General features: G+C 39.8%; 1 protein-coding gene across 1 annotated transcript in view; it reads right to left on the reverse strand.

The window, feature by feature from the left end:
- Positions 1-21,616, reverse strand: part of dync2h1 (dynein cytoplasmic 2 heavy chain 1) — a 102,157-nt gene extending 80,541 nt beyond the window's left edge. Inside the window, exons 1-36 of the mRNA XM_070905187.1 lie at positions 21,434-21,616; positions 21,097-21,270; positions 20,568-20,703; positions 20,080-20,198; positions 19,529-19,673; positions 18,624-18,769; positions 18,325-18,411; positions 17,438-17,572; positions 17,136-17,249; positions 16,916-17,027; positions 16,445-16,569; positions 15,982-16,157; positions 15,477-15,672; positions 15,269-15,364; positions 14,798-14,959; positions 14,516-14,614; positions 14,097-14,236; positions 13,523-13,751; positions 12,589-12,716; positions 11,836-11,951; positions 11,510-11,637; positions 10,978-11,127; positions 10,551-10,756; positions 10,015-10,170; positions 9,772-9,886; positions 9,263-9,433; positions 8,622-8,780; positions 6,879-6,947; positions 6,487-6,641; positions 5,887-6,019; positions 5,667-5,784; positions 5,439-5,551; positions 5,112-5,225; positions 4,756-4,906; positions 1,524-1,729; positions 183-365 (exon numbers count right to left, since the gene is read on the reverse strand). Of these exons, the coding sequence (XP_070761288.1) occupies positions 183-365; positions 1,524-1,729; positions 4,756-4,906; positions 5,112-5,225; positions 5,439-5,551; positions 5,667-5,784; positions 5,887-6,019; positions 6,487-6,641; positions 6,879-6,947; positions 8,622-8,780; positions 9,263-9,433; positions 9,772-9,886; positions 10,015-10,170; positions 10,551-10,756; positions 10,978-11,127; positions 11,510-11,637; positions 11,836-11,951; positions 12,589-12,716; positions 13,523-13,751; positions 14,097-14,236; positions 14,516-14,614; positions 14,798-14,959; positions 15,269-15,364; positions 15,477-15,672; positions 15,982-16,157; positions 16,445-16,569; positions 16,916-17,027; positions 17,136-17,249; positions 17,438-17,572; positions 18,325-18,411; positions 18,624-18,769; positions 19,529-19,673; positions 20,080-20,198; positions 20,568-20,703; positions 21,097-21,270; positions 21,434-21,616 (5,145 nt within the window). The remainder of the gene's footprint in view (positions 1-182; positions 366-1,523; positions 1,730-4,755; positions 4,907-5,111; positions 5,226-5,438; positions 5,552-5,666; positions 5,785-5,886; positions 6,020-6,486; positions 6,642-6,878; positions 6,948-8,621; positions 8,781-9,262; positions 9,434-9,771; positions 9,887-10,014; positions 10,171-10,550; positions 10,757-10,977; positions 11,128-11,509; positions 11,638-11,835; positions 11,952-12,588; positions 12,717-13,522; positions 13,752-14,096; positions 14,237-14,515; positions 14,615-14,797; positions 14,960-15,268; positions 15,365-15,476; positions 15,673-15,981; positions 16,158-16,444; positions 16,570-16,915; positions 17,028-17,135; positions 17,250-17,437; positions 17,573-18,324; positions 18,412-18,623; positions 18,770-19,528; positions 19,674-20,079; positions 20,199-20,567; positions 20,704-21,096; positions 21,271-21,433) is intronic.
- Between the last annotated feature and the right edge of the window lie 424 nt (positions 21,617-22,040).

The following is a 22,040-nucleotide window of genomic DNA, read 5'->3' on the forward strand; positions in this document are numbered from 1 at the left end:
TGCAAACCAGAAAAAAGATCTTCTCATCTGTTCTCAATTACCAGCCTTGTTTTGTGTGTGCTTGTGTGTATGGTCACAAGTTGGCCAGTTATATGTTCAATGCGTATGTGTGATGCTCTCAGAATAATGATCACAAATATAAAGTTAAACCTGTCACATACTCTCTAGGAGAATCTTTATACCTCATCACAGTTGAACACCAGCACTTGGCGTCCGAACAGCCCCCCCAGTGCTTTAACCGACTCGGTCTTGCCTGTGCCAGCGGGCCCATAGGGGTTCCCCCCAAGTCCCATCTTCATAGCCTGGGTCAGAGTCAGGTAGCACTTATCAGTCAGTGGAGTGTGCACCAGCTTAGCCGCATTCCCCTGAGAGACAGGAGAGTTAGGATGGAGAAGAAAGTGAGCAATAAAGTGAGAAAGAAACATACAGAAACAGAGTGAGATGACCAGACAGAAGTAAAGATACAGTATGTGGAGTGAGGGAAGGAGAGGGGCACAAGAGAGGGGGGAAGAAGCCAGCAGAGGATGGAGACAAACAGACAGATGATGGAAAGGAAGGAATGAAAAACAAATGAAGGACGGGCAAAGAAAATGAGTGAGACTGAGACTAGCTTGTGTTTTTTAAAGGAACTGCAGAGGGGGAATAAAGCACAGTATCTTCAGTGCTCCTCATCTCTGCATAAACAGTGCCCCCAAAAGGTAAAAAACTGAAGGTTCAAGTATGTTCCTGGAACATAAAAAAAGACCCTGACTGAATAACAAGATGGTAATTTCTCATAGCATTCAAGATCCTGTTCCATTAAAATTCTCTGTGTATTTTAGGGATTGTGGTGGCATCAGTGAAGATTCTTGAAAAGGCACATAACCTGTATATTTACAATACCACACTGATGCCCAGATCAGAATCCAAATCAGAATCAGAAATACTTTATTGATCCCCGGGGGGAAATTACACAAAAGAGACACAAAGATATGCAACTATCTATAGCATGTACGAATATGTACGGGTGTCTGATAGTACATTGTGTTAAGTGACTAAGGTATGTATGTATGTATGTATGTCTATTTATCATAGTTTGGCAAAATAGACTGTGCATATATGAGCACTCAATATCATCAATATGTATTTGTTGAAGAATTGCATTAAGAAAATACAAATTGCATGCACAGATTGATTATATAGAAAACGTTGCAGGTAGCTGAAATGTGAGTCAACAAATAGTAAGTCAGTTTCCAAAGAATTAGCTAATCCAATTCAGTTCAGTTCATCGGGCAAATTAGTTGCCTCATAAATGACTTGGAAATGTTTGTTGCTTTCCTTCTTTCCAAGTCATTGTAAAATGAGTGCAAACTAAGCAGATTCAACACTTTGGACTGTGGTAACTTACAGAGTTGTTTTTATGTTCTGAATGATCATTAAAAAAACTATAATATGGGATAACTGCAGCCCAAGAAACATCAGTCCGTGTTTTGGAGTGTTCATTTGGTCAATTGTATCCAACATATATCTACATGCTTACACACCTGGTATTCGTATGTATAGCTGAACTGTGCATCCACCATGTGTATGAGGCAGCATTTGTCTGTTCCCATGTAGAAGCGAAGCTGCTTCTTCCAGGCCCAGGCGTCAGGGCTGGTAACTCCTTCCTGATTAAGTTGCTTCACCACACTGATGTTGTGAATAATGTCCAGGATCAAGGCCTTTAACTTCAGCTGCAGGACACTGGAATCTGTGCAGGAAGACGTGCATGAATATCGGGATGGCAGAATTGGTAAAGTTACGCAAACAACAAACTTGATCATCAAAGAGGATTATTTTTGTAAATGTCATACACAGTACTCAACAAGGCCAAACCTATTTGGCATTTGTAAAAAAAAAGGATACGTATGCAAAGAAGTAAACACTAACTTTTGTATTATTGAATATTATACACTGTGCTGATCTCTGTAATCTAATTTTCTCTGCCTTTTTGAATTACATTAAATATGTAAGAATCTTCTGAACATTTACATTAAAAACTGTGAATTAATTTCTACTTTACTTAGTGTTCTGGGCTTAATATTAACTCATGGCCATTAGTTAACCACACCAGGCGCTCTTTTTGCTGCATTGCTGTGAATAGATGGTGGGCTTTTATTGTAAGCAGACAGAATGGCATTTGTTTTTTATGTTACCATAAAACTTAAAAATTGTATCGATTGGTGAGAAGAATAAATGGGACCACTCACTGTGTAAACAAACCCAACATCAACATCTCAGGTAACAATTTAGAAAGGGAAATTTTGTCAGACATGAACACTGCCACACTGATATTCTTGAAAATCAATATCACCAACCACTACTGGCTTAACCGTCAAATGACTACACAAAATGGACTTTGGAAACAGTGTCATTGTTACTAACTTGTCTGACAGTCCTAATTATTCAGTACCCTCTGTAGTTTGCAAAGAGAGCAGTGTCACAGCTGAGCAAACACATTCCCGTCACGCTCCAGGAACAGAGTTTCATTTTACTGCCAAACTCCAGCAACAACTGCAAAACTCCAGTCCATCTTTGAATCAGAAATCATCTCTTTGGATTGCTTTTTTTTTACATTTCTGGAGTTGGGATTTCATATTATAAATTATAGTGGGTTCAACTGTTATGTGTTAGGTAGATGCTTTGAATGCCTTGTGAGTAGGAATGCATCAGTGATGTCAGCCTAGCCCCAGAAGTGTAGAAAGTACCTTGCCAAATGTACACTATTCTGTCTCGTCTCTGTGCCAAAGGGGAGAAAGCTCCCACTCCCCGTCTGGGTTTATGGCCCATTTATGTAGACTGGGTAATTAGATTATCCTTCTTGCCATTACTTTGGCTGCTTTAATCAGCACTGCCACTCCGAAGCCTCTTCAGTCTACCTGGTTGTTTAAAGAGGGCCAGTAATTTAATGAGACGTTATCATGGAAATGAGTGCTATTTCAAGTATGGTTGGTAGAGTTTTAGATGCAAAACAGTCACAAAATGAACCATATTATCTTCACATCTAATAGCCTCCATCATAGTGCCATGCTGAAATGTCTGGTATTCTCCAACTATGTCAAAAAGTCATAAGTCTAAGTAACTGACAAAGAAAATTTGGCCCCAGTAACGCTGTGAAACAAGAATTGCTTTCATAGATACATTTTCATATGGCACAGAAATTTGGAATTTGGAATTTGGCAGCAATGTCCCGTGAAATGATGCCACCACCAGGGTTATGAAGGAGCTTTTCATCTCATGCATGAATAAGAAACCTTCATTTAAATTTTAAAGTCCTTTTTACAAATTCAAGTTCTGTGAAAAAACTCCTCTGTCATGCTTTATGTAGCCATATATTCAGCCCCGAGTCATTAAATTAGCCTGCCAGCTACTGCATCGGCAGCTTTAAAGGGTACTGCCCCTTTGCAGCCTCTTGTGTATGACTGGCTATCAAGAGATTCACACAAGAGCAGTCATTCGGCATTAATCTCTCAGTCGTAACTAACAACCCAAGACTTTGATCAGAGTTCAATCATTAACAACACAGGAGGGAATCTCATAGTGGAACAAAAAGCAAATGTCAAGTAGCAACTGTTTATAAGGACAGCACAGCAATTTGGAGAGGTTAAAATGATCAGGAATATGATAAGCAACTAAAAAAGCAGGAGAAAAAGGGAACACTGCAGAAGAACTAAATAGGGGTAAAAGAGCAGGACAACATCCTGAGCATCATTTAGCATGCTACAAATATATCTAAACGTTGAATGACCTCTTGACAAACAACATCACACAGCGTATGGTACTGTTTCTCCCAGCTCCTTCTGTTCTTTGATTTAGTCTCACATCAGAGCTTGTGTCATCCTCTAAATGTTGAATGACATCCCAGATTACGATCAGAGTTTAGTCATTATCAGCACAAACAGATACAGTATATGGCTGAATACATTTAAGGATGAGGTAAGAGGGTTTTGTATGCACTAAAACTAAACTAGGGAGAGGGAGAGACAGACAGACAGACAGACAGAGGTTATGACAATCAGTCAGACAATAACCTGGTGTGTATATATTTAACCCACACAACCTACACACACAATTTTCATTCAGCTATTTATATTCAACATGCATGAAATGCATCCAGGCCATTTGGTCAGCTGTGCATGATTAAAACTGCATAAATCTATTTTGATCACTAGTGGTCAGAAAAACTCACACAGCCCCGACATATTATCAGCTTAAAAAGTTGCTACGGTTAACAAGTTAGCAAACTATTGCCTAGTTATGAGGTGTTGAGACTGAACGTGAACCAACTTTTAGAGGCAGTGTGATCACATACAAAGTCACTGAGAAAATGGGAGTTGACACAAACATGCAGATTCTCTCTTACTTGCGCAAATTGAGATGTCCTGCTCTTTTACACAGTCAGCGTGCATGTTGCTAGTTGGCTAACAGCTACAACTAATGTCTTTAAGTCAGTACATTGGCTATTTGAATTTGACCTCTGAAGTATTTTTGCTGTCTGTGATCATTTCCTACAAACAAAGTAAGGCGTAAGTGGGAGTGAAGCTTTGAGTTAAAAAAACAACCACTTGAGGTTTATCTCAGCAAAGTTTTCAGGTGAACCATGTCCCTAAACTGCAGCTGTTGGTTAAAAATAATATTATAACTTCACCTTTGGAGCAGCTCTGGGAGAAGTTACACCAGTCTGAAAGGACACACATATATTCACCAATGCATGCACACAAACACAGACAGAACTACCTGTGTTGGCTTGATCATCGGAGCTGGTATCCACTGTAGTGTAGTGTTCTAATTTGGCATTGAGCTCCAGCTCCAGCTGCTGCAAATTTTGCTCTTTTAGAGCTCTTTCCACATCTTCAGTAAATTGGATTTGCTCAGCCAGACACAAAATCTACACCAGAAATAAGAAAGTTCAGACATTTCAGAATAATAAGATGCTCTTACCGAAAAATGCTGTTATTTCACATCCTGGGTCATAAATTACTGACATATGTGGTCTTGGATCTGCCATTGAAGAAACATTCTGCTACCTCAAATATAAAATAGAAATTTTATCTTAAAAATACAAATGGATTGTATAAAAAGTGTGTGTGTACCTGTGATGGGAAGCGTGAGGGGTCCACCTCCCCTTTCTTCCCTGCTGACAAACATTCATACAGCAGATGCTTCAGAGTCTCCTTCATTTCCACAGACAGCTCACTTAGCCACACCTAGAAAGAAGAACACAAAACTTATAGATTAAGTAATATAAAATAAATGTTTGTTGTGATCAGTCTTTAATAATAATACAATGTGCTCCATTTCAAACACACTGAAACAAACACACACATTCAAAGCTTCAAACGTCCAACCAAATATACTGTACATACAACACAGAACATACACTATATACATTCACACAAAACTCTGCACAACAGCTTTACCTCCACGAGGCTGGAGATACGTATGAGGTTTCTGAGCAATACTATTTCTCCCTCCAAGGAACACATGGCAACAATGTGCTGGCACTGCTCATCAAACACAACACTGTGGATGCCTGCACAGATAATACACGCACAGATTACCTTCACTGTCTAACAAAATATGCTATGTTATACCAGGAAGGGATACCAGGAAGAGAGGAGAAGAGAAGAAAACAGAGAGTTTCTGACCTGCAAAGAGTTTCTTGAGGTGTGACTGGATGACAGTTGGGTTGGTTGCCTGACCAAGAATCTCTAACAGATCATCATCTCCTATGAAATAGAACCGCGGGAAGGCAGAACGCTTCTCCTGTGACAACCACACACACAATAGAAGAAGAAGGAGTCGTGATGCTTACCCACGTTACACATATGTAGTGTTTGCACAAAAAAAAGGCGTGTGTGTGTGTACCTCCAGGAACTCATTGAGCGACTTTTGGCAGCGCTGCAGCTGATCCAGTATGGTGACCAGGGAGTTTCTGATGCCAGCCCTTGAGCTCAGAGAAACAACTCTGTTGTCTCTCTGAATGTCGGACATTATAGACCTGTTACACATATGGAGAAAGTGTTTTGTTATTGAGTGTGCATAAAACACATTATGTCTGTAATACAAATTCTATTTGTCCATTTCTCCCAGCAAAAGACACACCATCCTCATGTTATACTGAATATCAACAAAAATAAACCTAAAATATATGTGCTATGCAGCAAAAAACAACTTTACCATGAGTATAGGATATATAGGTATAAAATTTGACAGAGGATATGGAATTAAAAAATGACAGATGCTTAGATGCCAACTTTGAGCTTAAATTTGAGGTGTTTACATTCACATCTAATGAATAGTGCTTAATTTCAGACTGGGAATTTCTGGGAGTGGGCAGTGCTCTTGCTGTCTTTTGGTCAAATTGAACAGATCAAAGTTTGACCTACATTACTTTAGCTGACAACCAATTTGCAATATAAAGAAAAAGCTCTAGATGTGATACAGCCACACACAAACACAGAGTACCTGAAGTCTTCATCAACCCGTTTGAAGCGGGCCTCCTCTCGGGGCAATGCTCCTCGTCCAAATATAGGCTCCAGATAAACCCAACGCCTCTGGATGGCATTCAGACTCAGCAGGTACTCGTCTAAGTCTGACAGACGAACCTCCCACAGACTGACCTGGATATATATGTAACATTGGTTAGTGCTGCTTCATTAAGGATTTATAAACCATATGGGTGAACCACGAATAACAAAAACCATACACCAACAACACAAGACTACAGCAATTCATTTGATTAAGTTAACACATGTTGTATCTTTAATAAACAGGGGAGATTTACTTTTTCCATAAATAAAAATGAAGCACTTAAAGATTATAAAAGTGTATTCATAGATTCAAGCCTTTGACCTGACCTTGTCTTGGAAGCTGCGGTAGTAGGGAGAGTCTTTCAGAGACTGCAGCAGACAGCGGTTATCTCCCACCTGAATGAGCACAAACCAATGTTTGCTAATCCTTAAGATTTCATTTAATGGTGCCAGTAGATATGCCTGCATTTTCCTAAAGTTGTTTTCGTGCCTTCTATCTACAAAGTAGTCACTAGAATTAGCTTCTTTAATTGACTGAAAAGAATTCCGACAATGTAAATACGGACAACAACAGTTGAAGGCTCACACCTTTATCAGAGGCAGAAAAGGTAAAGGGTTAGAGACAACTTTATATACATTTATATAAAAATATATAACACGACATGTAAAAGGCATCCTATTGGAAAATGACAGTAAACCATTCTGCAATCAGGATATCATCAGTATCATTATTTTACATTTTATCATATCAGACCATGTTGTGGTCCACAAGATACCCACACACTTAAACCTGTTTAGTAAGGGGTAGAAAACGTTTAACTATATTCAGGGACCAGGCACAGATGTGCTTTAGAAGTGTTCAGTAGCATCTTAAAATCTAAAACTCAAAGGTAGCGAGTGTAAAGATAGGAAAGTCAGTATGATACGTGCTAATGTGCTAAACAGAACAGCTAATTCAGGACTGTTTTCTTCAAAATGGGTTCAACAACTGCATATTTAAATTAAGCAAGAACATAAACTACTAATATTTTTGCAAAGACTTCCTAAAGGTATGTGGTTGGGAGAATGTGCTTCACCTTGGCCATGGTCTCCATCAAGGACTGTGGAGAAATGGGGTTTTCTTGTTGTAAGAACTTTATCAGTAAAATAACTTAACGTGTGACAATATGACTCAGTTGTGTGACGAATTGTAACCACTTTTACAGCGCTTAAAACTGAGAAGCACTTCAGAGTTATTTTTGTTTTTTCCAATAAAATCATGAAAATTTTGAGCCCTCACATTTGACCTGCTGTGTTAAACCGATTAATAAACCTTTTAGTTATCAACGTGAACATTTAAATTAGTTTTTCTCAGTCTGCATTCAACGTTACGGCATTCTCTTAATTAACCAAGGCAGAGACATATTTTTCAGCTTCCCCATCCTATGAGGAGCAAGTCGGTCAAGTCAGCCAGAATAAAGAACATTGAAGCAGTCACATCCTGGCTCACACTCTCCCAGCATATAATGTACGTCAATTATATCTAGGGGGCCAGCCCAGCTTCAGTAATAAAGAAAGAAAGTTTATTTGAAACAATAAAATCTTGATGGAGAAAATGTGAAGCAGTCATCCTGCTGAATATGGATGAAATGATTTCTTATTACAGAGTGCTTGTGTGCAGGAAGGTAATCATGTGACCTGTTACTACAGATGACAGGGATATTAGGAACTAGAGTTTGGTGTAAAAAGCTAAAAGATAGTGTTTGGAAGTTACTCAAAAAAGACAGATGCTGAGGAATGCCTTGGTTGCAGGCATGTCAGTCAGGCTGAGAGCTAGAGTTAGTGGGGATGTAGAATTAACGAAAACAGTAACACGCCCTTCTCATTTGGGTGGATGCCATCTTCTTTGTGAAGGTTGGTTATGGTCAACGTATGGCCAATAAAACTATAACCAGTTACGATAAACTGTAATTTACTTTACTGATTAAGGTTTAGTGACTGCTTAAGACTAACCCTGACTCAGTGTGACATTATCCACCAAATGTGTTTTGTTCATATTCACTCCATATTTGTTTATTTCTGTGTGCCCACCTGGTTGACTATATCCTTCCAGTCCTTGATGAGGGTGAGAGTGCGCCTACTGCTGTCTGTATACTCAGTGAGGTTGAAGGTAGCTGCAGCTCCCCACAAATCCAGCTCCCTCAGAGCTTCTCTGATTGTCACCTCTGCCTGAGCACGACTGTTCAGGTCCTAAATACACCCACACACACAAACACACACATACACACATACACACACACAGGTAGATCATTTGTGTTCACTCTCACTATATACATTTAATATCTAAATATTAATGTATTTGTAAGAGGAGAGGTAAAAACAGTCTTAAATTGTAATTAGGATTTGTTCAAAAACACAAAAGATGCTTATATTTCATGCCAAACTCTTAATTCTATACTGTATGTGAATGTGTCAGTAAACCTACAGTACATGCGCATTTCCAGTATCAATACATGTGCAATTTCTTACTTGCTGCTGCCCCCTAGTGTCCCTCGCCACTTATTGTGGTGATGTTGGTAACCATAACGATTTATATTTTTTATCAATCATTGTCCCATACCTATAAAGACCAAACAAAATCTGAATAATTTAGAGGTGTGTGTCCTACAGTCCCTAAGTGTGTGCTTCCATCCAGTATATATATGTATTTGCATGAGTGTGTGTGTGCATACCTTGAGCTCCAAGGCCTTTTCTATAATGGTATTTGCCACACCAAGGAGGTCATTAAAGGTGAGTCTCTCTAAAGTCGTCCCTCTTGGAAGGCCAAGCAAACGGAACATGTCCAACCAATGGTCCTGGGACAGGTGCTCCCCACGCACATACTTCAGTACTGGGACCATGTTCTAGATATGCAGCATATGATGGAAAAGTGTGAAAACAAACTACAAAAAAATTCTAAAAACTATTCAAAGATCAAAATTACAAAAAAAGTATTTATTTGCCATGAAAAGAAGAACCCTTTTGAATTTGGTGATTCCACAACTAACCTAAAATTTTAACACCCTTGCAGATGCTAAAAATAGCTGAATTGTCAGTATATTGTCCAAACCTTTCACATTGTTGAGTGTAATAAACATTGTAGCCTCTAAGCCCTGCTCGAGGGTCTTGCACAATACTTGTAACCTTATTCCTCTATAACAACCATACTCAAGGTGAATCCATCAACTGTACTACTGTCTACCTTGTATTTGTCCACTTCTCCTTGCAGTTTGACAGACATGGCAGTAGGCTGCTCCAGCTTCCTAAGTCTGTCCTGCCATGTAAACAGAAACTCCTCAAACACATATGTCTTACTCCTGTAAAACAACAGAAACCTTCATATTAACACACAATTGAAAACAGACTAGTGACAAAAACCTTAAGAATAGTTCCAAACTAAGAAGATTGAGATCCATCAACAGCAGGCCTAAACATAACCCCCTACCTGAATGTGATCCAGTCCTCCTGGGCCTTTTCTGTGAAGCCTTGCTGCCACTCCTCATACAGACCCCACATCTGACTGTACTCCTCCATGTCTCGCTTTGTCTCTTCTGCCAGAGAGAAATCTGGAGCCTCCAGGTCAAAATAGACACAGTCCTCACTGACGAGAGGAGAGGAGAGGAGAGGATGTTATTATTGAACTAAGAGTAAGTTCAATAATGACTGTGTCAAGACCTGACATACAAGGCACTAAAACTTGGTCTTGTAGGTAGAACGGGAGACTTAGAAGTAGGTTTTTATAGAAGTTGCACAATAGCTCTGTGGCTATAATCTAAATGGCAAATCTGATCACATCAGATTTAGTATAGTTACACTTAACAACCCTATTAACAGAGAAAGGATGTATATAAGCTATTCTCTGGCCACAACATAACCATATTTTATCTAACCACTGCATTTTGTAAAAAGACGAGGGCATTAAACATCTTATCAGCTGACTCTTTCAGTAAAGAAAAAACTATAAATTCAGAACAAACTTACAGTAGTTTACTGCGCACAAGCTCTAGCTCCTGGAACTCTTGTTGCTTGTCCCTGATGGTCTGGAGACATGCAAGAAGTGAAGCATGATCACCAGTCTCAAGCATCTCATCTTTAGGCTTCAGCTGGTCCCAGCGGGCCTTAAACCGCTCCAGATCCACCCTGTAGGCGGCAATACGACCAGTGGCATTACTTCGCATCACCTCCACCTGAGGGAGGAACAGAGCAAGAGGAAGCAAGTAGCACAAGAACACAGGAAGAGACAGAAAGGAAGGGCGATTGGGATAAATGGACAAAGGAAAAGAAAGACAAAAGGAGAAACGAAGAGCTGAAATATTTTCGATATATAAGTGGTAGCAGAAAGCTGCGGTTACAGAAGATTTAAGGAAAGATTTTAAACCATGATCCAACATGTGTGAGTTTGTATAACCTGTTCTTTGATCATGAGCTGGTGGCTCTCCATGACAAGCTCCAGTTTGTCCCACTTGGCTCTCAGTGAGGACAGCGAGTCCAGGCCGGCCCCAGCCACTGCTCGCAGCAAGCGGTTCTTCTCCTCAGCACACTGGAACTGAGGTAGGATCTATACATACATAGAGTTAAATTTGGCCCATCCCACATGGAATTACATGACACTGTTATATATCAAACATCAGAAATATAACAAGACATGCAGCATAAATGCCCATTTACTTAAGAATCCATGAATGTTATTGACAGTAGTGGCTAACATAGTTTACATACTGACATGAAAAGACTCACTCATTGAAAAGTCACAAAAGACAAAAGTAATTGCACAACAATTTCAAATACTTTATTTTAAATGTATTTGACAGGTAGCAAAAATTAACCTGTATTTCTAAATGAATGAGGGAGTAGGAGAAACCTATTTGCACAAACCTCAAGCATTAGTACTATCATGATAGAAAGTTCCTAGCCAGAGTTTCGAAGTGTGATTGTCTTACTTCAGGTTTGCGGGCTAGTATCTGGCTATATTTGCCACTGGCCGCACCAATCTCCTCCATGCTCTCTGGTCGAGTGGACAAGGCCTCCATTGACTCTGAAACAAAACTGTCTATGGCCTGTGTGTGGCCTGAAAACAAGAGAAGATAAGGTAAGGAAACAGAAAAGGAAAAAGAAAGTGAGAGCAAAGGGGATGTCCAAATGAGCCAAAAGAATGAAAAACTAAATCGAAATAAACAAGAACAGAGAAAGACTTCATATGAAAATGCAATTATGATGCTGTAAAGACTGTAGAAAGGAAAAACACAATCGAGTTGTCTGTGTTTACCTTGTATGGACTTCCTGAGTGATAAGAGCAGCATGTCAAACAGCCTCTGGATCAGGTCATCGATGACGGATTTTACTGGCTCACAGTTGACTGTGATACAGTCTACCTTCTCCTGACTGACAGAGGAAGAAGGAAAGGGTCAGTGTCTGTAACACAATTGTTGGGGTGTATATTTCCTGTAATTGTGGCGTCACCATGTGACCTTTCACCTTAAGAACTGAATCAAATAAGTGAATTTAATCCTGCTACGGGTACAGTACAGTACAGTAGAACTAAAAATGAGATATGGGTCTTTTCTTAGTAGTTGAACAAAGACTTTTCAGAATCAAGATTAAGACGATGAGTTAGCTAAAAAGAAAAGGGATTTGAAAATGATAATAAACCATTGGAAATGAGCAATCAGTGAGCTTAAAAAAAAAATTAAATGCCAAGTTTGATGTCTGGTCTTCAGTGCTATGATTAAACAAACCTTCCCATGCTGTTGCATTGTCATCTGTTTCAACTTGTACTGATAACAAAATATGATCAGGCTTTATTAATCATTCACTCTTAAAAAGTGATCTGCCTTTAGGTATCAAAATAGATGATAGTGTGATAATGTTGTGGTTTTCACCCAATTTTGCAATGTTTTTCCAATATGTTTTTTTGATAAAAGTAACACTGTTTTTGAAAAAAGTGTTATATTTTGGTTGTGTTTGTTTTCTATTGAGTAGGTATAACTTTGTTATATGCACTTGTGTTTATTAAGTGTACCTGGGCAGACGTTCTGACTCTTTCCCCCGGGCTTTCAGGGCCTTGAAGTTTCTCTCCCAGTCTTGCACTGAGTTGAGATGCTTCTCCACTAACTTCTCTAAATCAACCTGGCCCAGCACCACCCACTCCTACAACACACACACACACACACACACACACACACACACACACACACACACAGTGGTTTGGTGCAGTGCACATTTCCCAATTTTGAATGTGTCTGTGTCAAAGGTGACAGAAGCTACATGTAACAACACATAGATGACTAAATAAAAACAGAACTAAAGGGGGGATAAAAGAGAAGTCTGTTGTGGCTGAGGGCTTCCCCCTACAATTTAGATATGCATGACTGCAGAGAGAAGAGAAAAGATAGCATAATGTGCTCTCTGTTCAATCAGGGTAGTACAAAGGGGGAAAATGCTGACAATGAAAACAAGAGCTTCAGTACATAAATAGAGAGGCATGACTAATCCAGGTTGTCCTCTTTCAAAGAAAACATCACAGCAACAGCTCAATGCAATGCTTCAATGAGTAAAAGGTGAAAAAAAGGGTTCATCATTTAACATTTGTGTAAAATACATGAATCAATCTTGCATTACAGCATCATAGCAGAGCCATAAGAAGTGTTTAAAAAAACAAATTTTTAACTACCAGAAGAAACTATTGATCAAATTGTATTCTACTGTATTCTTAGGTACTATCAACTTTGACCTCTGATGTCAGGCTAAACTCTCTTTAGTGTATATACAAAGAACAGCAGGCAACAGAATGTAATGCACTGAATGAATGCATTTTGTATAGTGATAATTACCCTACAAATAAAAACCCTTGTCATACTTCTCTTGGCACAACACAGCTGCTTTTTCACATGACAGTTGACTAATAATGTAGTCATAATCACTTTTAATGTCAAAATCATCTGTTGTTCAGGCACCTTGAACTTGAGTTGTATAGCTTGCAGGCGGCTAAAGAGGTCCTCGGCCTTGCTGAAGATGGTGAGGAACCCAGAGGCATTTCTATCAATCATGACGCTGAAGATGAGCTCCTCCCCCTGGGCACTGACCCCCTTGAACTGGTTTGGGATTGAGATGAACCGCTTCATCTCCCTGAAATAGCGTGCTCGCACCTCCTCAAACGGAGGACGGAACTGCAAACGGCCCTGCCTATTCACAGGAAGGAGAGGAAAAATGAAAAAAAAAGATATGTTTTTGTCTTTAATCAACACTAATCAATAACGCCTTTGTAGGAGAGAAAGAAAGAGAAAGATGTGCAAAGAGAGAAATGGTGACATGGCCAAGTGTGAGAATTAGGGGGTGGGGAAAGAAAGTCAGAAGTTGCTGCTAGTGGTTCAAGATAAGAGGAAAATACTGTACATGTGAGAGAACAAGAAAAAGATGACAACCCACAAAAAAAAGAGTTACAAAGCAGAGAGACAGATGGCAGTATAAGAATAGACACAAAGAGTGAGACAGAAAGTTGGACAACTGAGTAAAAGTGTGTGTACTGACTTGAAAGTGAGGTCTATGTGTATTTCAGGCAGGTTTTTGTTCAGAGCCTCCAGTCCTGTCTGGTACTGGTGTTCAAGAGCCTTGTACAGCTGATGGTTCCAGTGCTGACGCCATGCCCGCATGTCATCAGACCTGAAGCCCTTTACACACACATACATGCATTAGCTTTCCAAGGACATGTGTTGTACAGGTTGTGTATGCCCAATGAAAATCTTTGTAATGAGTACCAAAATCATTTTGAATCATGCTTATTTACATTGATAGTTACAGTAACCACAGAGCTCCCTGGTGCACTTTCTTGTTTTCTCTAAGTGTTTATAGTCGTGAATATAGAAATAATTTAATCAGTAAAAATATGTTGATAAAATTACATGAAGGCCAGCAGCAAAGACACGCATACGTCTGACTGTAATTGATACCTGAGCCTCCAGAGTGGCAAAGCCAGTACGGAGGTCCTGAAGGCCATCCTTCCACCGCTGCTGATGTCTCAGTAGGTCCACATTCATCAGTGTCACCACCTGAGAAATGTACCCAGAGGTGTGTAAACAAACACACAGAAGAGCAAGACGTTAGTTACTAATCTCAGATCGTGGTTCAGAAGAAATGTGCTTGCAACAAATAATTCAAATTAGTACTAACTGCCTCTGTATTCAATCATTTAGTAAAATAACTGAGGTCAAAATATAACAGCATGCTACAACCTTGTCAATGAAGTCAGTGTGCCATTTGCGTAACTTCCTGTTCTCGGTGGAGAGTTTCTCAGCTGCAGACTGCAGCTTGGTAATGTAGACTTCCAACTCGTTGGGGTTGTCCCAGGTGATCTGCAGTTTACCACCTGATTCCTTTGACTGAGAGCGAGGATTCTGACAAATAAAAGCAGAGAGATTATCTCCAGCCCAAGATACAAAAATCAATGCCAGGCAGAATTTAGCTGACAAGTACGTTTTTTGTTTAAAATATGTTGTAGTGTTAAGGAACTGTATTTCCTATAAATCTCTGCAAGGTACAAAAAAGTTAAAATATAGAAAGGATCATCATCTTTTTTTGTATGATTCATGCTCACAATAAAAATTAGGCATTGGTAAGTCATCAGCTTCCAATTCCATTAGACTTTAAAAAAACATAATGATTATAACAATATCTTCATATAACAACATCTTCATCTGCAGTACCTTGATGACCTGTTCAAAGGCCAGGGCAAGACCAAGCATCATAGGTCTCTGAGAGGGAATCATCTGCTGGTCAATGGTGTTGTAGAAATGGGCCACCTGCAACACAGTGACACTCGATTACAATATGAGCTTGAGACAAGCTAAAAGATAAATAATGAGGCTGAAATAAAAAAAATAAATGAGGAAAGAAACTGTGTGTGTGTCTCACCTGTTTTAGTACAATCGCTTGTCTGTAGAATTTATCTGCAGTATTAGCAGCCTGTTGTATCTTGGCTGGGATGGGAAAGCCCAGGGCAGAGAGCTGCCTGACCTCCCTGAGCAGACTGACCAGTCTGTCTGAATACTGGATCTTCAGCCTGCCGTCCACATGGTCCAGGTCCATCACGCGGTTACTGGCCTGGAGACTATACAGAGGGACAGAATTAGATTGGAGAAATACAGAATGTAAGATCCACTCAAACCAGCACCCATTCCAGCTGAAGTGCTCAGCTGATCAATGTGCTAAATGAGGTGATGAACATGGAAAAAAACAGCAGTATTCATTCACAAATGAGAGTTTATTGAGGAGATGTATGCATGTTGCTGTCTAAGACACTGTTTCATAAACTGATCTAAATGCTATCAGTGGCAAATGAAATTCAGTGTTTTGAACTTTTTCAAACAACAAGTTCAGTGTCTTGTTAGTTGAGGTCACAGTGTGCAGTGTTTCCAACCTGATCCCTGACTTTGGGTCAGCCAGTCCAGATAGTATGTCTCTTGACCAGTCCTCGAACTGCTCCTGTTCATATGCCCTCAGAACTTCCAGCAGATCATCACAAAAATGCAGGAACCCTTTGAACCCAGACAAGTCGGAAAGCAGTGCCTCAGCTATGCGGACAGAGTCCTCAACCTGATGTAAGAATGGAATCACAGGAATATAAAAGAAAAGGGAATCAGTACACACTATTCTTTTCATCGTGATAGGAATCATTTGTATTTGTAACATCAGAAAAAAAGTTGTAGTTCTATGTAGGTCAGTTGTTTTCATATCATCACTATCTGTCTAATTATCTGGTGAAAGCTCATTTCTCACACAAGGAAATCATTGATAAACTGAAAAGTCAATGCTTTTGGTGGCCACATACAGTACAGTATAAGTGCACATGTGAACATCCACAGACACACACACACATTTACCTTGTGTATGAGCTGTCGGACCCAGACAATTTTGTTGACCACCTCAGGGAGGTTCCTGCCAATAAGAGGCCCAGACTTGTCTCCAAGGCCTCCATGGCAACGACTCTCAAAGTCAGTCTTGAGGCCTAAGAAAATCAGACAGCAGAGAGGGGTCAAAGATGAGGAGCAACACTGACTTTCCCTACATCACACACATCATTTTTACATTTAGCATTGCACTTTTATTCCAAGTCACTTACTATGAGTGTGCAGCTAGTGCTTCAGCTAAAGAATATATTGCTATTTTAGGAACAGAGCCTTTCCGAGACAGGACATTCACTCCAACTACTAGGAGATCTTACTGCCCCATTTAAACTAAAGGACTTGGTTTTTCAGATTTGATGTATTTTGCTCGCCTGTGTAGACACAATAACTCTCGCACTATCTCTGACACAGAAACAGACATAGGTGCTTTGAGGCAGAACTGTGTACCCTTGTTGTAGTCCAGTATTCTGGCCAGTAGGGTCTCTCTCTCAGACTGCAGCTCTTTGCAGATGGTGGGACGTCTGATCAACTCCTTGTGCTTTTGAAACACCTGCAAAAGCTAGACAAGAAAAAAACACCCACGCACAAGCACATAGGGTAAGATCCCACATCAACACACCCACACACAATATTTTACAACCTGAGTTGAAGTAGTATGTTTCACTACCTGTTGCGGGTTGTCCTGCACATCAGCAATGTAGCTCTTTAGTCTGCCAGCAACCTCCTGCTCTGACGGAGCCATTAGGCGCTCAAACTGAGCCACTGCCGCTCTCCAAAGTGGCTACAGAAAACACACAACAAACAGTCATACACGGGATAAAGAGGGATGTTTCACCTGCACCTGTGCCATATTGTGCCTGCATGGAGTCACTGAAATAAAGTACAGGCATGAGGAAGGCTCAATCAAGGTAATTCAGAAGTCTCACACACACATACTCATGCGCACTCCCAGAGATTCCCACAACTAACCTCAGTGTAGGGGTTGTAATGCAGAGGGTTGAGTCCAGAGAAAGGTTCAAACACACGATCTGAAGTCAGAGCCTGCTGCTTCCCCCCTGGCAGCAGACGCAGCAGTTTCTCATGAACCATACGCAGCGTCACAACCTTGTAGACATAAACAGGGAGAGTGTATTCACATGTTATCTATGTCCACTGTTGTATTTATGTGTGTGGTTATCAGGCTCACAGGCATCAACATCATCACTTACTTGTGACTGACTTATTCACGTGAGGGGGGGGAGGCACCTAGGCTCTACATTTAATTGTAGGACATTCTAAAATAAAGATATGTCCATAAGTGTGCTAAACTGACAAACGTCCATGTCAGACTTTCAATGGAAAATGCTAACAGGGCAGATGTTAGATAGCTCCCACACTTAACATTCTGGAAACGGGAAATTATCCAATTTGTTGTAAAGAGGAAAGAGGCATCTGTATGTATGTCACAGTGGCTACATGTCTCTGGACCAATTCCGTGGCAGCCCACCCACACACTGTGACTCGTGCCACACAGTTTGAAAACCTCTGGTCTGGACCATATTACATAAAATGCCAGGTCAAGTAAGGTCATAACAGTATCATAGGTCTGTACCACAGTAAAGCAGTAGTCTAAAGAGGTGGCAATGGAAAGATTGTTCTGGTTTCAAAATAAACATGAAGTGGAAATTCCACTTAAATGTGACATCTCCTTTACAAACCAGCAGAAACATTGAACAGACAACTAAATGGATATTTGCAAATATATCCGTACTGATTTGTGCCACAATGTCATGTGAAAAAGGAGAAATATGCACTATTAAATAATGTCTATTCTACAGAAGGTGTTTCTATTCTACAGAAAGCATTTCCTATCTTACCTCGTCCAATCTTTTTGCAAGGCAATGAAGGGTTTGTGGGCAGTGCTTGTTTCCCTTCCAGGGATGGGGAGCATGTCTCTTCCACACCTGAGAAAAAAATGCAATCAAACATGTTTCCAGTGTTTACCACAATCAAACAGATGATGTGCGTCTTGCTGTTATTTTACACGATAGATTTACAGTCAGAGTTTATGTTTAAATGTATTCTTTCCAGCTGAATTGTGAGAGAAATGGTAAAGTTTTTGATTTTTGGAACCATTTCATGCATACTTTTCCCCCATTTTTTATCTCTTCCTTACCTGTCCAGTCAGATGCTCACAGGCTACCACCCACTGTTCACAGATGGCAACGCCCGTTCTCAGGTTCTCTCTCACCGATACAAATGGCTCCTCAAATATTTTAAGACCGCTCAGCTTCCTCTGCACATACCTTCCCAAGGCTCCACCTTGTACATGTATAAACAAACAACCACAAAAACAGAAGACGACAAAATTGCCATGTACAGAAGCACCCACACACAGTGACACACATGCAAAGAAATAAACACAGAAAAATTACACACATGCACACGCTGTTACTCTAGGATGGCCAAACCACTTGTCACATTTTAGTTGAAGGCAAAGCAATGTTTCTTACAAGTTAGAGTAAACGTAGTAAATGTCCTTAACACTGAGTTAACATTGTTAATAAATAAGCATTTCAATATTTAATTACTGACAAGCCATGTTCTGTCATTCAAGCCATACAGTAGGTGTTCACTGAGGAGTTCCGAGGAAAACAAAGTCAGTTTCATTTCTCAAAAGATCAGATTTCATCAACAGCCAGAGTAGCTAAATGATCTTCGTGACATAGAAGTCTTGACGCACATTGTATCTTAAAAACAACATCAGCAAATATTTGTTTTCATTTCCTGGTTTTGGTTTGAGTACATGTGAGTCCCACATATACAAAAAAAGCTGTTTAGAGGGGGTTGGGGGTTCGATCCCCGGCTGCCCCTGTCATGTCTAAGTGTCCTTGAGCAAGACACTGGGTTGCTCCCGATGAAGACAAGCACCTTGCATGGCAGCTCGGTCGCCATCGGTGTGTGAATGTGTGAGTGAATGGGTGAATGAGACTTAGCTGTAAAGCGCTTTGGGAACCGTGAAGGTTGAAAAGCGCTATATAAGTTAGATCACTTTATATAAGTTAGATCACTTTACTTTACCGATAACATCCATGAGTCGGACCATGCGTGTTTCTGGATAAGGCTCAAAATCAGTCTGCCTCCAAACATCATCCAGAATGTCTCTGCTCTGTTCCACCAGATCCACAACATCAGACATAGACAAGCCATCAAGACCACCATACTCCTGGTGGAAACACAAAGAGACATGGTTTGGTGTGTTAGTTAGGTTCAGATTTTAGTTTTCCTCCAGTTAGTTCACAGGAAATTTAAATATCAGCTTCTAGAAAATAATGTTAAACACTGTTCAAAACAGTATGTGAAATAATATTAATGTTAAGACTCACAATTATAAGGTTTTCAAACTTGAAAAAAAACTAAATATACCAAGATGTAAGGGCTTTCTTTTACCAACATATCTGTGGAATCATTGCTTTAAAAAGTTACTGATTATAGTTCACATCTCAATAATTGTAATTCAGTTAACAACCACTCTGTAAACATATACAAACAATAAGTAGTAAATGTAATAACTTTAATTTTCATTGTTTAATATAGCCAGTCCTGATACATTACAAGGTTCACAAGCATACCTTTTGTATGGGTTTAAATTGCTCAGTGAAATGTGTAGCCCGTTCTCTCACACTGTTCTTCTCCGCAGACTCAGAGAGATCGTCCCAGTACTGAAACTCATCACTGGGATTCAGGATGCCTGCATAGAGTGGAAAAAAATATGGAAACCATAATGGTCCTGGTTCTTATCAGATTCAGTTAAGAATTTGTTTGTATTTTTACAAGGCAACTTCTTTTATGAAATGCAAATCATGTTTAGCAATACACTCTTCCTGATATATGCATACAAATTATATTTGTATGCATATATCAGTCTTAGTACAATATATAGTCTTAAGACAAAGGGTTAAGTTAAGTTTAGCTGATAGAGCATGTCACTACAGGTTCCAGCAGTATGGATTAACACATCAAAATAATATATAAGTATGGTAAACACTTTCCTTTTATGCATATTAGCAAGATGACCTGACCTGTGTATTTCTTTCCACAAAAATATATTTATGCATACCAAGGACATCTTCCTCCGTGCGGCCCTTCTTGTTGTGTTGTGCTCCAGACTGGCGAACCACTGAGCCCAGGCCAAGCTCCAGTTCACTCAGCAGGCCTGCCAGCTTAGGGTCAAATGCTGAACGCCACCGCTCATTCTTGAGAGAAGTGAAAGGGAGAACATTTTCACATTTTTTACTAAATAGTCTTGTTCTCTGCTCCCCCAAATCCCTTATTAAAAGCTGTAGGGGAAAACACTTTAAAGTAATTTATGTATCTATCATAGTGGTGGTGTAATATTTATTTACAATAATTAGTTTTCGATTCTTTCAGGTTTTTCTTCCTTTTCAGTTTCAATGGTGAAGTAGAGTGTACTTGACTACAAATGTAGGAAATGTTTTGACTAATTCTAACTTGAAATATGTTCCAAACAGTTGCTTCAGAAATGCTGTAGCCTCACATTTGCTTCCACTGTGGTTGATGTTACTACCAAAGCCTGCATCTTTCAAAAAGCATCTATGGAATTCTTTAATACACAGGGATGGGCTCACCTTCAGCAGTACAGGTGCAAAGACTTGTCTTACAGCCTGGTAGAGAGTGTTGATGGGAGACTCCAGCATGGACGACACAAGGAGGCTCTGATGAAGGTTGTCTTCTGTAATCACTGTGGGATGCAGCTTGAAGAACACCAACACCTTGTCTCTGCTTTCCCCCGATGCTTCAATCTGACAAAGGAAGACATAATGTTTGAAAAAGACAATTAATAAACATTAGTTTAAGGTTAGGATTTTTGCCTAAAGAGCCCTGAGGCAAATCTTTTCACATGGATATGTTGCTCCACTCAAGGAAACTTAAACATTGTAATAATGGTTTAAGCATTTGTGTTACCTTATTTGACAAGTGAAGGTCATTGTCAGGTCTGCTGACACACAGGACAAATTCATTTCCATCGTCCAAGAAGTTATTGAGCACTGGGCTGTCAGCTAGGGACGACGAAGGCTTCGTCCCATAGAAGTTTCCAGTTGTGGTCAGGATAAACCTCTTGCGAGCATCATCTGAACCGTGGGGCATCTTTCAGCTGCAATAATGTACTAATGCTGAGGAAGATGAAGTATACAAAAAACAATATGGTAAAGGACCACACTATGGGATGGTTATGGCTTAATGGTAGCTAACCTACTGTGTAAAACAGATACTTTACAAAGTCTCACAGACTAATCCGTTTTTCAAACCGTACTCATTTTAAGTGTTAGCATCTTCGAGGCTAGTTATTGTTGCATATCAGGTTCTAATTTCAGTTAAACCTAGCGTTAGTTACGTTTTAACCTAACACTTAATACATATTATAACTTTGTATTCTGCCGACCAAGACACTTAGAGACAGTCAAACTTTCGTCAAACCACATGACAGTTCAAGTTTCCCGGTTCACTGTCAATGCAACTATAACTAATTGCCTTGCCTTAAAGGCTAAGTAACACGTAGCGTCTTTGTGGT

Source organism: Enoplosus armatus, chromosome 5, assembly GCF_043641665.1.
Source record: "Enoplosus armatus isolate fEnoArm2 chromosome 5, fEnoArm2.hap1, whole genome shotgun sequence".
Taxonomy (NCBI): Eukaryota; Metazoa; Chordata; class Actinopteri; order Centrarchiformes; family Enoplosidae; genus Enoplosus; species Enoplosus armatus.